This window comes from Ahaetulla prasina, chromosome 2 (genome assembly GCF_028640845.1).
Source record: "Ahaetulla prasina isolate Xishuangbanna chromosome 2, ASM2864084v1, whole genome shotgun sequence".
Classification (NCBI taxonomy): Eukaryota; Metazoa; Chordata; class Lepidosauria; order Squamata; family Colubridae; genus Ahaetulla; species Ahaetulla prasina.
Window position 1 is genome coordinate 182,811,664 of NC_080540.1, and position 16,566 is coordinate 182,828,229.

At 42.4% G+C, this 16,566-nt stretch overlaps 1 protein-coding gene across 3 annotated transcripts in view; it reads right to left on the reverse strand.

The window, feature by feature from the left end:
• PRKCSH (protein kinase C substrate 80K-H) overlaps positions 1–16,280 on the reverse strand; it is a 57,104-nt gene extending 40,824 nt beyond the window's left edge. Inside the window, exons 1-7 of one of the 3 annotated variants that reach the window (XM_058169650.1) lie at positions 16,136–16,280; positions 9,883–9,995; positions 8,802–8,918; positions 7,996–8,091; positions 7,452–7,509; positions 2,874–2,991; positions 899–1,028 (exon numbers count right to left, since the gene is read on the reverse strand). In XM_058169650.1, the coding sequence (XP_058025633.1) occupies positions 899–1,028; positions 2,874–2,991; positions 7,452–7,509; positions 7,996–8,091; positions 8,802–8,918; positions 9,883–9,970 (607 nt within the window). In that variant the 5' untranslated portion in view covers positions 9,971–9,995; positions 16,136–16,280. Of the gene's footprint in view, positions 1–898; positions 1,029–2,873; positions 2,992–7,451; positions 7,510–7,995; positions 8,092–8,801; positions 8,919–9,882; positions 9,996–10,269; positions 10,295–11,411; positions 11,528–16,135 lie in introns of those variants that run through there. The other 2 variants (XM_058169651.1, XM_058169652.1) reach the window with 2 other exon arrangements.
• Positions 16,281–16,566: the final 286 nt, after the last annotated feature.

The following is a 16,566-nucleotide window of genomic DNA, read 5'->3' on the forward strand; positions in this document are numbered from 1 at the left end:
AGCATTCGTAATCTCCTGGAGCCAGCCTCGTGTCACCTCCTGAGTGGCCAGTACCAACCAGGAGGCACGGGTCCAGTAAACACGTGGTGGCGTTCAACCTACCCAGCAACCTGTCCATGTCCTCAGGAGCCACAGGGTCAAACTCATCCCAAACAATCTCACCAAGACCGGTCTCCGACGTCTCACCTGAATCTACCCAATTTTGGTCCAGACCGTCCCGAAGCTGAACGATTTTATCGTATAGATAACCACTAAACTCCTCAGCTCGTCCCTGCAACGGGTCATCCCGCTCCCCCTGTTGAAGGAGGGAACGAGTCACCCGAAACAGGGCGGCCGGGCGGTTATCTGCCGACGCAATGAGGGAGGAGACGTAGCAACGTCTCGCTTCCCTCAGTGCCACTAGGTAGGTCCTACTATAGGACCTAACTAGTGTCTGATCAGCCTCCGAACGACTGGACCTCCAAGAACTCTCTAGGCGTCTTCTCCGGCATTTCATCCCCCTCAGCTCCTCGGAAAACCAAGGAGCCGGTTGGGACCTGCGCCGGGTCAGAGGCCTTTGCCCAGAATTGAGTGTTAAAGCGGCACCTAAGCATTGTGGGACCTTTGGTGGTGGGAGACCTAACAGGAAATGAAAGCTGTAGGAGAAATAACAGACTATAAGATAAACAACCTCCTAAACTGGAACCAGGTTCATACATCTGCCATTGTTTCCCCAAATCTCCCAAATTTTCTCAGGCATCTACTTAAATTCTTATTTCAGATGAGAAAAAATGTTATTGTTTTCATTTGCCATCCACTGTAGTTCTAACATAAACCAAAATCTCCTTCATTCTTTTAAGAAGAAAGATGCTAATTATTCAATGTCATTAAAGCCTTCAATAGAGTAACCCAGACTGACCTTCCCAGGCTTTCTCGTGGATATCTTTGGCCTCTTTTTCAGGTTTCTCAGCAGCTTCCTTTGCTAACAGTAGTGCCTCCACCTGTTCCTCCACAGAATTCTTACCCTCCTGTAATTCTGTTAGTTTTTTCTACAGAGAGAGGAAAGAAAAGGACTATGTGAATTTTGTCCAAATCCAAATAGCTTCATAGGAAAGCATTACAAATCTGTAACCAATTCCTGCTTGAATCCAAGTTACCCATCTTGCAAGATATGCAGATTTATATGGCAATACAATATAATATGTATTGTATACAATACGTATGCATATATGTGCATATATGTGAGTTGGATTGAGAGAGAATCCTCAATCCTCATTCCTCCAGAATGACTGGTAAGGCCAGTCATTTTCTCATTCCAATTCTCCTCACAGGGGAAAATAGGAGGAAGACACATTATAAATGTTCACCACTTTGAATTCTGTATATATTGAAGAAGAAGAACGCATTGAAGAACACATTGAACGCATTGAAGAACACAAGAACTCATTCAAAAAAGAGGAACCAACTTCTTCCCTGGTCCAACACTTTAAAGTCACAGGACATGATATTGACTTTAAAAAGACCAGAACTATCGCCAAAACTGAACACTTTAACAACAGAATAATCAGAGAAGCCATTGAGATAGAAAAACGCCCACACAGCATGAACAAACGAGATGACACCTCCCGCCTACCAGCCATTTGGAAACCCGCCCTTATTGACAAACGAGTCCCTAACACGAGGAATGACACCAGACCCACACTCACGAGGTCCATACAGGATGTCACCACCGCACATCCACCCAGAAAGCAGACCCAAACCCACACTGATCATGAAGCACGACCAAGGACCAGAAGCCAGACCGCAGCTGCAACATTAGCCATTTCAAACCCCTCCAATCCATACATGCAGCAGACTGACACCCACTATGAAGATGTAGCACGACCACAAAGCCAAACAACAGCTATGCAGCTCACCAGCTCAAATCCCCCTGCAACAGACTAAACTGAGCACAACCAAGCCCCCACCAACACAGGATACACCCCCAGCCAATCAGAGCACAAAAAACCCACCATCCAATCAGAGCACAGCCAAGCTCCCACCCAATCAGTTCAAACCCCCACTAGCAGTTAAAAGGAAGAAACAGCTGCGATCACACATTGCTCCCAGAAGCACGAAGCTGAAGCCTGAAGATGACGAATGAGACTTCGTCGAAACGTCGCCAAGACACTTCCAATTTTACACGGGAGAAAACCCGAACAACCAAAGACCTATATATATATATATACATATATATGTATAAAAGTCAAAATAAAAATTGGACAGAGGTGCTGAACAACTATTTTGTGTTGACATATATGACATTACATGTTAATAATAAACATACATCTGGTGGCCTCTGGTGGCTCAGCAGACTAAGTCTGTCTGTTATTAACACAGCTGCTTGCAATTACTGCAAGTTCAAGTCCCACCAGGCCCAAGGTTGACTCAGCCTTCCATCCTTTATAAGGTAGGTAAAATGAGGACCCAGATTGTTGGAGGCAATAAAAGATGACTTTGTATATAATATACAAATGGATGAAGACTATTGCTTAACACTGTGTAAGCCGCCATGAGTCTTCGGAGGAGGGCGGGATATAAATTCAAATAAATAAAAAAAATACATGTTCCATAATATCCAGTTTAAAATGTATATGGACAATCGGCACTTCGGACAATACAGAGTACAGAAAGACTCCAGTCCACTCAAGATATTCAAAAATAAGGTGCCCCCCCAAATTTTACTTATACAATCATAAAATTTTTACTTTTCTTAAAGGAAAATAAAAAACCAGTCTAAGAAGAACCATAACTGGCTCCTCTCAGCATGCCAAAAGTGCTTTGGCAAAAATTAAAGTATCCAGTCTTACAGCCCCAGCTAGCAATAAGCATTTTCTTTGCAGGCTGCCTCTCACCTGTTTTTCTTCCTTTCTCTTACTTGCTTCTTCCATCAGGGCCTTCTTGATTTCAAAGCCTTCTCTGGCCACCTCGGCCATCTGCTTCAGTGCCTCCCGCTCCTTTCGGCCCATTTCTCTGCAAAGGGACAAGGGAATAAAATGCCAAGGTTTAGGACAAGATATTGTTCAGTCATGGTAACTACTAATGGATAGAAAGGAATTCTATCCTAGAAAAATCTGCACAAGTGAAAAATTCTACATAACTGTAGAGAATGGTATGGATGCAGGACACTGTCTAATAACTTGAAAGCTATTGTTGCTTTTCAAATTCATAAGCATGGCACATAATTCTGAACACCATATAGTAGTAAATAAGCTAAAAAGAGCAGTTATAAAGTTGGTATGCTACAAAGCACCACATTCTGCAATTAATTAAAAAAAAAAAAGATAAACAGAAATCCTTAAAAAGCAAGCATTGTGGCTGGTTTTAGTCCAGTTCTACTTGAAAATGTGCCCATCTGCAAAATATGAAAGAAAATTGGGAGTGGTAGATAGTATCCTGAGAGGGAAAAACAACCTTACAAGTTCACAAGTTCACCTGGTAGTAGCCGACATTTCCTTTCATAACCATTAGCAGCCACCTTGTGAACAGATAACTCCCATGACAATTATTATGTAAACGTCCATGACAAAGACTCAAGTTCTAGATCTTAAACAGTTTGACCAGTTTTTACGGGTCCTGAACAGGGGTGAGTCCCAAACTTCTTACTACCAGTTCTGTGGGCGTGGCTTATTTGGTGGGCGTGGCTTGGTGGCCGTGACTGAGTGGGTGTGGCCAACTCAAAGTCACTCACTGCAAGGTGGGGCAGCACCTTGCTGTGACATCAAGTTGGCCACGCCCACTCAGTCACATGACCGATGCTGCACAGACAAGACGATTTTGTACCTCCCTCGGGCTGACAAAATAAAAGCCTGCCTGCTGAGCAGCCCGAACTGGAAAACGGGGGCGACCCTCTTCATGTCTAGAAAAACAGCCTTTCTTTTAATCGCCTCATCAAACCACAAACTTCTCTGATCAGGGTCTTTGAATAATGGCTGGATGGGCTGCCGTCTCTTGTATCTTTCACAAGGCAGAGGAAACCTCACCTGGCCCAAATGTTGCCATCTGTAGTTTGGGGGGCAAAGACGGCCTGAGCTTTCCCCATCATCTCCTTCAACTTACCTACAAACAGAAGATCCAGGTATTGGGGAGGAGGTCTGAGAGTTAAGGGGCCTCAGCACAGCCATTGACAAAGGCAGAAAGGGAGCTTTTCAGTCCCGGGAAGGCCAGTGCCCCTCGGCTGCCCTTATACGGGCTTGTTCTGTCCCCTCCTTTCCTCCCCAAAACAATACGCCAGCCGAGGCCGTCTGCCAGCAATTTATTTATATATGGCCGGGTTCCTTCTGGCAATGAAAAGTTCTGGCAACGTTCCTTCACGTGCCAGCCAAGTCCTTATCAAGTAGCAGCGTGCCGACAGACCATTGCCAGGGCAACCAGGAGTCTGCAGGATGATCTAAAGTACTCACAAGAAATCCCAGCCTTCAGTCCAAAGCAGTCAAAGAGCCAGTAGTCCGTAACTTGGTCCGACACAAGAGCCTATGGAGCACTCTCCCTGCTTTTATCTCCCCTGTGGGGTGTGGCTCCATGACTCAGCACTCCCTGCGCCTGCCCCACCTTTTCCTCTGCTGCGCACGCTTATCTCAGCATCGCTGTTTTACATCTAGCCAAGATTGATCCTCAGCAGCTGGTTCTTGGGGCGTTGCCAGGGATGAGAAGGGATCAGGGGAAAGAGACCTTGTCAGCTCCTCCTCCTGGCCTGCAGCTGGAACCTGGGACGGTGCCAGGGAGGAGGAGGGTCCAGAGGGGGAAGGAGGCCTTGTCAGCTCCTCCTCCTCACTCTCCGAGTCATCCGGCTCCAGGAGGCCAGGCCGGGGTGGGTGGAGCCACAACAGGGCTTCTTGGCAAGCAGCTGCCAAGCAGGAGGACCGCCGCGGTAGGAGTGCCAGGTCAGACAAAGAGCAGGGAACCGACTAAGGGGAAAGAGAGGGACAAAGCCCCCTTTACATGGATGCAGGTAAAAAAGAGGCGGGATTTTGGCAAACTTCCCCCCCAAGACCAAGCAGAGATTGGCTTCCTTCTCGCTCTCCCCCCCTCCCCACTTCCAAAAGCCTCCAACTTTGCAGCTGCTGCTGCTTCTCACCTCCCCTGTCCCAGAAGTGGAACTGGGTGCCATTTCCTCCCCGCCCGACAGCTGCAATCTCGGAGGGAAAGAGGCGGTGGCGAAGCCCTGTCACCCAGGAGAGGACCATGGAGAGACACATCACATGTCTGTCGCCCTCGCCGCCACTTTTTCTGTTGGTTTCTTGGCATTCTTAAACTCGATCGTGAAGAGCTGGAAGACGTTTTCTTAGATCTCTGATGCTCCAACGACGACTTGGGAAGAAAAGCAGCAGCGGAAGCGACAGGGGCTTGTGTGTGTGTGTGTGTGTGTGTGTGTGTGTGTGTGTGTGTGTGTGTCCCTCCGCAGTCCGCTCCCGGGGGACAACCAGGGCTTTGCCACCTCCTCTTTTCCTCAGAGGGGCGGTGTTTGCCTCCAAGTCCTCGTGAAGGGACACACACACGCCCTGCCCTGTCACCTCCACTGCTGCTCACTGCCAGGAGTTCAATCCTGACTTGACTCAAGGTTGATTCAACTTTCCATCTTTATGAAGTCAGTAAAATGAGCACCCAGATTGTTAAGGCCAATTTGCATACCGAGCAAATAGATCAACAGATGATGCTGTTAATATGGCTCTGCACTACATCCTACAACATCTTGAGTCTCCAAAGACCTATGCAAGGGTCCTTTTTGTAGACTTTAGTTCAGCATTCAATACCATCATTCCAGACATTCTTCTAACTAAGCTAAACCAGCTACAGGTACCGGAACAGACTTGTAAGTGGATCACAAGCTTCCTAACAAACAGGAAGCAGCAGGTGAAGCTAAGCAAGATCACATCAAATACCTGTACAATTAGCACAGGGGCCCCCCAAGGCTGTGTGCTCTCCCCACTTCTCTTCTCTCTGTATACCAATGACTGCATCTCCAATGATCCATCTGTTAAGCTACTGAAGTTCGTAGATGACACAACAGTGATTGGTCTCATTTGAGACAATGACGAATCCGCACATAGACAAGAGGTCGAACGACTAGCCTTGTGGTGCAACCAAAACAATCTGGAACTGAACACACTCAAAACCGTAGAAATGGTGGTAGACTTTAGGAGAAACCCTTCCATACTTCCACCTCTCACAATACTTGACAACACAGTATCAACAGTAGAAACCTTCAAATTTCTGGGTTCTATCATATCGCAAGATCTCAAATGGACAGCTAACATCAAAAACATCATTAAAAAAAGACAACAAAGAATGTTCTTTCTGCGCCAACTCAGTAAGCTCAAACTGCCCAAGGAGCTGCTGATCCAGTTCTATAGAGGAATTATTGAGTCTGTCATTTGCACCTCTATAACTGTCTGGTTCGGTTCTGCAACCCAACAAGAAAAACACAGACTTCAGAGGATAATTAGAACTGCAGAAAAAATAATGGCTACCAACCTGCCTTCCATTGAGGACCTGTATACTGCACGAATCAAGAAGAGGGCCGTGAAAATATTTGCAGATCCCTCGCATCCTGGACATAAACTGTTTCAACTCCTACCCACAAAACGACGCTATAGAGCACTGCACACCAGAACAACTAGACACAAGAACAGCTTTTCCAAGGCCATCACTCTGCTAAACAAATAATTCCCTCAACACTGTCAGACTATTTACTGAATCTGCACTACTATTAATCGTTTCATAGTTCCCATCACCAATCTCTTTCCACTTATGACTGTATGACTATAACTTGTTGCTGGCAATCCTTATGATTTATATTGATATATTGACCATCAATTGTGTTGTAAATGTTGTACCTTGATGAACGTATCTTTTCTTTTATGTACACTGAGAGCATATGCACCAAGACAAATTCCTTGTGTGTACAATCACACTTGGCCAATAAAAATTCTATTCTATATGCTAACATTGTAAACTGTTCAGAGTGCTGTAAAGCAGAGTTCCCCAATGTTTCCAGCTTTATAGACTGGCAGGAAGAGAAGAGAGGATTGTTCTGCACAAGCAGCCAGCAAGTATGCGCACACAGCTCCATTTGCACAAGAGGCATGCTGTTCTGTCACGCAAATGGCACACACATTCACCCACTGCTTGCACAAGTGATATGTGCGTCCGCACATTTGTGCTTGCTGGTTATTTCTGTGCTTGCTGGTTATTTGTGCATTTGTTGCACAAATGCCCACTAGTGGCCCACAGGATGGGGAACCCCATTGTAAAGTACTATGGAGCAATAGATAAATCTAAGTGCTATTGCTATTACTAACTGCTTAAGAACAACTGTTCTAAATGCACACCTCTCCCTTAAGTTGTATATTTGATGACTAGTATTTGAGTCTGCTTCTGAATCAGTTCTCTGAACAAAGAAGGGGCTTCTTCTAAAACAAGTAACATCTTACCTGCAGGTATTTTCACACATTGTGCCACTGTTGTACTCATCAGTAGTATCACAGCAATCTAAGGGGGCAAGGGGAGAACTATTAGTTCTCTGTAACACTATAACTTGTTGCTGTATCCTTACGATTTATATTGTTTCCTAGTATGATTTGATTGCTTATTTGTACCCTGTGACTATCATTAAGCGTTGTCACTTATGATTCTTAATGAATGTATTTTTTCTTTTTATGTACACTGAGAGCATATGCACCAAAGACAAATTCCTTGTGTGTCCAATCACACTTGGCCAATAAAGAATTCTATCTGTCTGTCTGTCTATCTATCTATCACACTTGGCCAATAAAGAATTCTATCTGTCTGTCTGTCTATCTATCTATCACACTTGGCCAATAAAGAATTCTATCTGTCTGTCTGTCTATCTATCTATCACACTTGGCCAATAAAGAATTCTATCTGTCTGTCTGTCTATCTATCTATCAGCATCTGTCACTTGAGTTCTACTGTTGAGAGCCAAACGATTCCTTCACAACAAGTACCAATATTTACCACAGATCCCATCATTGATGCGGGAAGAGGGGATGTACATAGGACGGTATCCGGCATTGGCACAATGGAAGCGGCCATTGGGACATGCAGCAGTTCCTGCACAGAAAGACAAGACAGTTGTATGTTAAACACAAGGGGAAAAGCAGGCTGGGGAAGAGAAGAAAGCATAAATTAAGCCACACATGCAAGCCCTCTACTACACAGAGCTTGCATGTGTGGTTAATTTATATTAATTTAATTTCTCCTAGTAATCACAATTTATTTGCTATTCATAAGGTGTCCAAAAGCTATGACAGTGAAATATATAAGAAACAAACCCTTGCATAAATTGAAGCAAAATTTTAAGAACTTCTAGATTTAAAAAATAAGGCTAGAAACAGCAATGGTTTTGGTTTCTATTAATTGATGTGTACAATATTATATTTCATTTTATTCATTTTAATTTTTTAATTTAAAATTTCTAATTTTTAATTACAATTATTTTTAATCTTGACCATCTGTGTCCTATTTTGCAGTGGGAAGCCACTTACTATCATATATATCGTAAATATTATTGTTTTATGTCTGGATACCAAATTTTAAGAAAATCTTCAGAGATTAGTATTTAACTGCTTAAGCAATCTAATAAATAAATTAATTAATAAAATTAATGGGGATGAAAGCATAACATCAGTTACTGTCCCTTGTAAAAGAAAGATACATTGCTTGATGTGAGATGCAATATTAGCAAACATCCTTAAAGCAGTAATTATAAGAGCTGGGATGGGGAAGTGCAAATAAGGCAAATTTAAATATGTCCCACTTACCTGGCTCATCTGAGCCATCTTTGCAATCACAGTAATCATCATTGACTCTATCAAAGGATATTGTTGCAGAGCCATCAAGACAAGTGAATAATTTTGATTCATCATAGAAGTGATGGTCTAAAAACAACACACATACACACACACTTGGGTTCAAGCAAGAAAAAAATACTGAAAAAAGATACGTCAATCCAGGAAAGTATTCAGCATTTAATATTCCATGTCTAGTTAAGTCATTCCATGTCTTATATCTATATAACTTATATTTTAAATGACAAAAAAGATGCTAAGCAGGATGCAATTAGTAATCACTCCACTTCTGTAGTTTATTGTTAGCATTCAAAACAAATCAGTATTGAGGGCAAGAGGAAGTTGCATATGTAACAAACTTCAAACACTAAATTGTTTTCTTTTAAGTACCTCATTTGCTTTAAATCTCTCTTCAGATTACCAACTTTCTCTCTCATACCTCCATTTTAAATCCAAGAAAACAAACATTGGAGAATTATGGGGGTTTCCTTATACAACATGGATGCAATATTTTGATTTATAATGCAAAAACATAAGACACAACATGTTTCCAACCTCCGATTGCTAGAAATAATAAACCTGTCCAAGTGATACATTATAGATCATACAGTGATACAAGAGATCAAACCTGCCATCTAACCTACAGATAGTCCTTGATTTACAACAGTTCGCTTAGTGACCCCGTTCCAAGTTACATCACTGAAAAAAGTGAGTTATTATCATTTTTCACACTTATGACCATTGCAGCATTCCCACAGTCATGTGATTTACATTCAGAGACTTGACAACTGGCTCACATTTATGACAGTTGCAGTGTCCTGGGGTCATGTGATCACTTTTTGCAACTTTCTGTCACGCAAAGCCAATGGAGAAACCAGATTCATTTAACTGTGTTACTAATTTAACAACTGCAGTGATTCACTTAAATATGGCAAGAAAAGTTGTAAAATGGTGCAAAACTCATTTAACAAATTTTTCACTTAGCAACATAAATTTTGGGCCCAATTGTGGTTGTAAGTTGAGGACTACCTATATTATCTGCTTAAAAACTCACTTGTTAGGGAGACCCCTCGTGGACGCTTCACTTCCACAGGATAAGCCAGGCCAGAAAGTGAGAGCAGTCCAAGATATAGAAGCAGCATAACGGAAGCTCAAAACCAGCAACTCCTGGAACAAAATGCAAAGGACTTGTTACTCTAGAAACTTCCACTTCTTGGTTGTACTAGTGATTTGATGTTTTGGATTTTAATTTTTGCAGTATTTATAATTGCTTTTTATTTTAACTTTGTTTGCCACTCAGAGCCACTTGTTGGGGTGGTCCTAAAAATTAAATAAATAAATAACTTTCCTGTTACCATAAATATATGGAGGAGGAGGAAGATGCAGAATATTCCTTCCTCTCATCCAATTTTATTTTAAATAAAACTCTTTATTAAGTTACCCAAGTTTTAGGTAGGATCCTCACATGTGATTTATATTTTTTCTCTGCAGTCAAAAAATTCTATAAAGCTGATCTCCTGAGTGCCTAAAATGCAAGTCCAAAGATTTATTTTCAGTTTCTAACAGAATTGGTAAATACTTGTGTTCTCAACCAAGACTTGTACTTGTTTTGATATCACTTTCTCCCTTTTTATGATCTTATAACCCTCTAATTCGGGGTAAGGTCCGGGTTATTGGATGGAGCTGTGCTTTTACTGGTCAATGCCCTACCTGTTCCCTATGCAGAGTTCCAGCAGATATTTTTTCTTTGCACCCTAGGAAATATCTGCCACTACCTAGGAATGAACTCTCCACCTTTCAAGTGGGAGGCAAGCATCTTTACTACTAGACCACCACTCCGACATATTAAAACTATTCCAATGTGTCTACCTCCCACTGATGGTAATATCTCATCTCAAATATTAGAGTCATTAAGGACTATCCCAAAACTGAACAAGAATATACATGAACCATTTAAGATAGCTCCTCTGCTCTCCCAAATGGCCTCTAATACTATCAGATTACTCATTGCACCTGTCATAAGGATGCTAACTAAGTGTCGTGTTCTGGACACAATATAGCAAGACATTTAGAATATGGGCAGCATCATAACACTAAGCATTTTATGGTTTTTCCTATGGCAAGGTAATAGTTGTTATGCCCAGAATAGAAGTAACTAAGGGTCACCACCATGGCAAATATAAACTCTGGTGCCTGGGGACTGGGTATGGCTTCACATATTCTTCAACTTCCAAGAGCTGGCAAAGGATCTGGGGGAATTTTTCTTTTCCCTCAAAAGAGAGATTTCAGTTCATCCTTTAAAATAAATCAGATCAATAGCATTATAGTCAGGCGCTACAAGCTTCCTGCAAATAGCAATAGCACTAAGTTACACACCGGCTTTATAGCACTCTCTGGGCAGTTTACAATGCCAGCATAGTGCCCCCAACAATCTGTGTCCTCATTTTACTGACCTCGGAAGGCTGCGTCAACTTCGAGCCCCCTCAGATGTTAATTAAATGTTGATTATTCCCCTTCCCAACCTTATACCTTGCTTGAAAATGTCTTATATAGGCAGTGTTTCTCCTACATGTTGAAACTTACAGTACATGTGTCAGGCCTGGAAACCATACTAGGCCGTAGGTTTCCTGATGCTGCCACATTTCCCCCCTGAGGGGGAGAAGAGGGGGTGATGGGTATAGTTACATTCTTCAAGCGGTCAAGGTCGGATTGTGTTCGCATCTTATTTATTTATTTTTATTTATTTATTAAATTTTTATACCGCCCTTCTCCCGAAGGACTCAGGGCGGTGTACAGCATCTGCAGAAGGAGTGGCAAGAAGAGGTTTTGAATAAAGTGGAAGAACGTTGGACCATGTGACCGGCAAAGGGGTTGGGGGGGTGGGACTCTTGGGGTTTGTATAACTGAGAAAAGAATCCAGAAGTTTCAGTTTTGGAATTTCACTCATCGTGTGCCAGTTTCCTTATGCTAGTAAAGAACTTTGAAAGACAATGACTTCAGAGGTTTTTTTATGCAGAAGAGGTTTTTCTGGAACCTTGACATTATTCCAAAATGTCTAAACAGGCCCACTTCACTGCGTGCAGCGGATTGCCATCGGCGAGAAAATTAGCAAAGCTCTTTGTGAAACACATCTACAGACTACATGGAGTTCCTAAAAGGATAATATCCGACAGGGGTGTTCAATTCACGGCCAAGTTCTGGAGGGAGTTCCTACGGTCCATTGGGTCGTCTCAAGGACTTAGTTCTGGGTTCCATCCTGAAACCAATGGCACGGCTGAGAAATTGAACTCAATGGTGGAACAATACATACGGTGTTATGTAAATTACCAACAAGAGAACTGGTCGGATTTGTTGGCATTTGCAGAGGTCGCATATAATAATGCTGTACACAGCAGCACAGGGTTAACTCCTTTTCAGATAACCACCGGCATGGACTTCGTTCCAATGCCTGAGCTCCCCATGCAACCCCCCACTTCCGTTTCCCTAACGGACTGGATGAATTTGTTGAAAAAAGGGTGGGAAAATACAAAAAAGGCCTTAGCTGTAGCAGCTCAAAAATATAAACCCCAAGCTGATAAACACCATTCTCTTCAACCCCCTTTTCGCATTGGGGATAAAGTCTTTTTATTTACTAAGTATCTGAGGTTGAGAATATCAAGCAAAAAATTCGGTCCAAAATTTTTGGGCCCTTTCCCCATTGTAAAGATTGTTAATCCCGTAACCATCCAACCAGTTGCTTTAACATCTGTAGTCATGAAAACCTTTGAAAGGCTAGTGCTTTCCTACCTGAAAACCATCACGGATCCACTGTTAGACCCCTTGCAATTTGCATACCGAGCAAATAGATCAACAGATGATGCTGTTAATATGGCTCTGCACTACATCCTACAACATCTTGAGTCTCCAAAGACCTATGCAAGGGTCCTTTTTGTAGACTTTAGTTCAGCATTCAATACCATCATTCCAGACATTCTCCTAACTAAGCTAAACCAGCTACAGGTACCGGAACAGGCTTGTAAGTGGATCACAAGCTTCCTAACAAAGCAGCAGGTGAAGCTAAGCAAGATCACATCAAATACCTGTACAATTAGCACAGGGGCCCCCCAAGGCTGTGTGCTCTCCCCACTTCTCTTCTCTCTGTATACCAATGACTGCATCTCCAATGATCCATCTGTTAAGCTACTGAAGTTCGCAGATGACACAACAGTGATTGGTCTCATTCGAGACAATGACGAATCCGCATATAGACGAGAGGTCGAACGATTAGCCTTGTGGTGCAACCAAAACAATCTGGAACTGAACACACTCAAAACCGTAGAAATGGTGGTAGACTTTAGGAAAAACCCTTCCATACTTCCACCTCTCACAATACTTGACAACACAGTATCAACAGTAGAAACCTTCAAATTTCTGGGTTCTATCATATCGCAAGATCTCAAATGGACAGCTAACATCAAAAACATCATTAAAAAAGGACAACAAAGAATGTTCTTTCTGCGCCAACTCAGTAAGCTCAAACTGCCCAAGGAGCTGCTGATCCAATTCTACAGAGGAATTATTGAGTCTGTCATTTGCACCTCTATAACTGTCTGGTTCGGTTCTGCAACCCAACAAGAAAGACACAGACTTCAGAGGATCATTAGAACGGCAGAAAAAATAATTGCTACCAACCTGCCTTCCATTGAGGACCTGTATACTGCACGAATCAAGAAGAGGGCCGTGAAAATATTTGCAGATCCCTCGCATCCTGGACATAAACTGTTTCAACTCCTACCCTCAAAACGACGCTATAGAGCACTGCACACCAGAACAACTAGACACAAGAACAGTTTTTTCCCGAAGGCCATCACTCTGCTAAACAAATAATTCCCTCAACACTGTCAGACTATTTACTGAATCTGCACTACTATTAATCGTTTCATAGTTCCCATCACCAATCTCTTTCCACTTATGACTGTATGACTATAACTTGTTGCTGGCAATCCTTATGATTTACATTGATATATTGATCATCAATTGTGTTGTAAATGTTGTACCTTGATGAACATATCTTTTCTTTTATGTACAGAGAGCATATGCACCAAGACAAATTCCTTGTGTGTCCAATCACACTTGGCCAATAAAAAAAAAAATTCTATTCTATAAAAAAATTCTATTCTATTCTATTCTATTCTATTCTATTCTATTCTATTCTATTCTATTCTATTCTATTCTATTCTATTCTAAACTCCCTCGAATATTGGGAAAAATACACCTGGTATTCCATAGCAGCTTATTAAAACCTGCTAGACAATCTGGACTGAGACCTCTACCTCCCACCCCACCCCCCTTGGTAATCCAAGGTGAAACCCACTATGAGATCAAGAAAATCCTTGACTCTAGACTGTACAGAGGTCAATTACAATATTTAGTCCACTGGAAAGGATACCTATTATCGGAATCTACTTGGGTCAAAAGTTGGAAAATAAATGCTGACAATTTGATTAAAAAATTTCACGACACTTTCCCCGACAAACATAAAAAACTTCTCGGAGGAGGTAGAGGGGGGTAGAAGGGAACGTGTGGAACACCAACACTCTTCTTTATTAATTCTTTGTTTTCTTTCTTCTTTTGCAAGGGGGGACGCCTGTCAGGCCTGGAAACCATACTAGGCCGTAGGTTTTCAGACGCTGCCACATTTCTCCCCTGAGGAGAAGGGGGGGTGAAAGGTATAGTTACATTCTTCAAGCGGTCAAGGTCGGATTGTGTTCGCATCTGCAGAAGGAGTGGCAAGAAGAGGTTTCGAATAAAGTGGAAGAACGTTGGACCATGTGACCGACAAAGGGGTTAGGGGGGTGGGTTTGTATAACTGGAAAAGAATCCGGAAGTTTCAGTTTTGGAATTTCACCCATTGTGTGCCAGTTTCCTTATGCTAGTAAAGAACTTTGAAAGACAATGGCTTCAAAGTTTTTTTTATGCAGAAGAGGTTTTTCTGGAACCTTGACAACATGAACTTTAGCACTGTATTGCTTTCTAGAATTTCAGATTTCTACAGCTGATATTTCAATGAGAGACCACCAGATACCCTAGAAGCTATACGCTAAATCAGATTTTTTAATGGTAAACCACTTCCTTAATGTTGCAAAAAAAATAAAAACCCTGCATAATAATTCCATGAAACTAGCAAGAGCCAAATTCCACACAAGAGACTTTACTGTTTCCCAAACTACCACACAAATGCAGCAACCTGTACAAATCAGAAACACGCACCTCCCATGTTCTGAGTTTAAAATTCTGCTATGATGATCATGTGACTAGCACAGTCAAGATTCTACTTGCTTCCTATTACCAGCTGCCATTTTGAAGTACAAATTCTCCATTTGGAGAATTAAGCTAGTAAATATGCAATGCTTATGTCAAACGTTAATTATCTTCCCACCTTCCCAATTAATAGTTTAATTATTCAGTGTCTTGAAAACTTCTTAATTCCTGGATGCACCACCCAAAGAGAGTCATTTTGAAACAGTAACTTGTCTAAAACTATAGCTCAGCATTTTAATTTCAATTTAAACCAGCTTTGGAAAATTGAAAAACTGAAATCTCAATTTTTTAAAAATCAGCTGAGATATGCCACATAGTTTTTATAAATTGAAATATCCCGATAGCACATAAAGCAAAAAATAAACAACACGAATGCCTCTCATTCACGTTAGCCATTCTGTTAAAAGTTGAGTTCATCCAGAGCTTTGCTATTAAGAACTAAGATTAAGTGTTCATTGATCTGTTGTAATATGGCCCTTTGTACCTAAAGGACAAATAATCAACAATTAAGTACTGTTCTATGTTAGTCGAATGCACTTTAGGTTTTCTAAACTTTAAGAGTGAACAATAATACAAAGCCTGAGCATTTTTTTGCAGAAAGACAGTCCTCCAACCTAACTCGCAGTGAAATGAGGAGCGTACATTAAAGGCAACAATGGCTAATTATCTCAGCCATTCCTAGTCTAGAGCCCTCCAGACGTGCTGGACTAGAATTCTGCCCACGGAGGGTGAAAGGTACAAAACAAGTTATCAGAACAGCAGCAGGTTAAGGAAAGCTGGGTAAGCTTGCAGGGTATGAACGCGATGCGGTGCGTGCCATGCTCTGCGTTTTAACCCAACGGGCTCTCTAGCTACGTGGCGACTGACTAAGACACCGAGAGCCAAGCAGAGGGGCAAGCCCAGTAGAGCTCCGCGTTTCCCCACTCCCCGGGAAATCTGCCCCCAACAGCAACCTCCGACAGGCGCGCCCCTACCCGTGAATGCACCACCCCCGCCGCCCTCCTTACCCGCCTCCCGCCGAAACTCTCGTGGAAAAAGGTCCCAAGCCCCACCGCCTCGAAACCGGAAGTAAGTTATGAAATATCCGCTCCAAAGCGTGCGAGGGGTGGGGACTTTAAACGGCCCTTTTCTCCCAGTCGCCGTTTTGACTTCGGCTTTCCTTCGTGACCATCATAAGAGTGGCGGAAGTGCTTTCCTTGCCATCCGTGCTGCCAATGCGACACGATTGGCCAAGGATTTAACCGCAGTTCGCCTTTATTTGTTGCTTGTTCCACGTGAAAAATGAAATATTTCCATTTCATCTCCTGCGTGACAAATTAATAATAAAATTTGGCTTTTATTACCCCCTGGGTGAGGATTACGAGAGGTACTTCCGGCCCCACTTCCGGCTGGTTGCAAGGAGAGTTTGACCTTTTTCCCATCGTGCCCTGCAGAACTC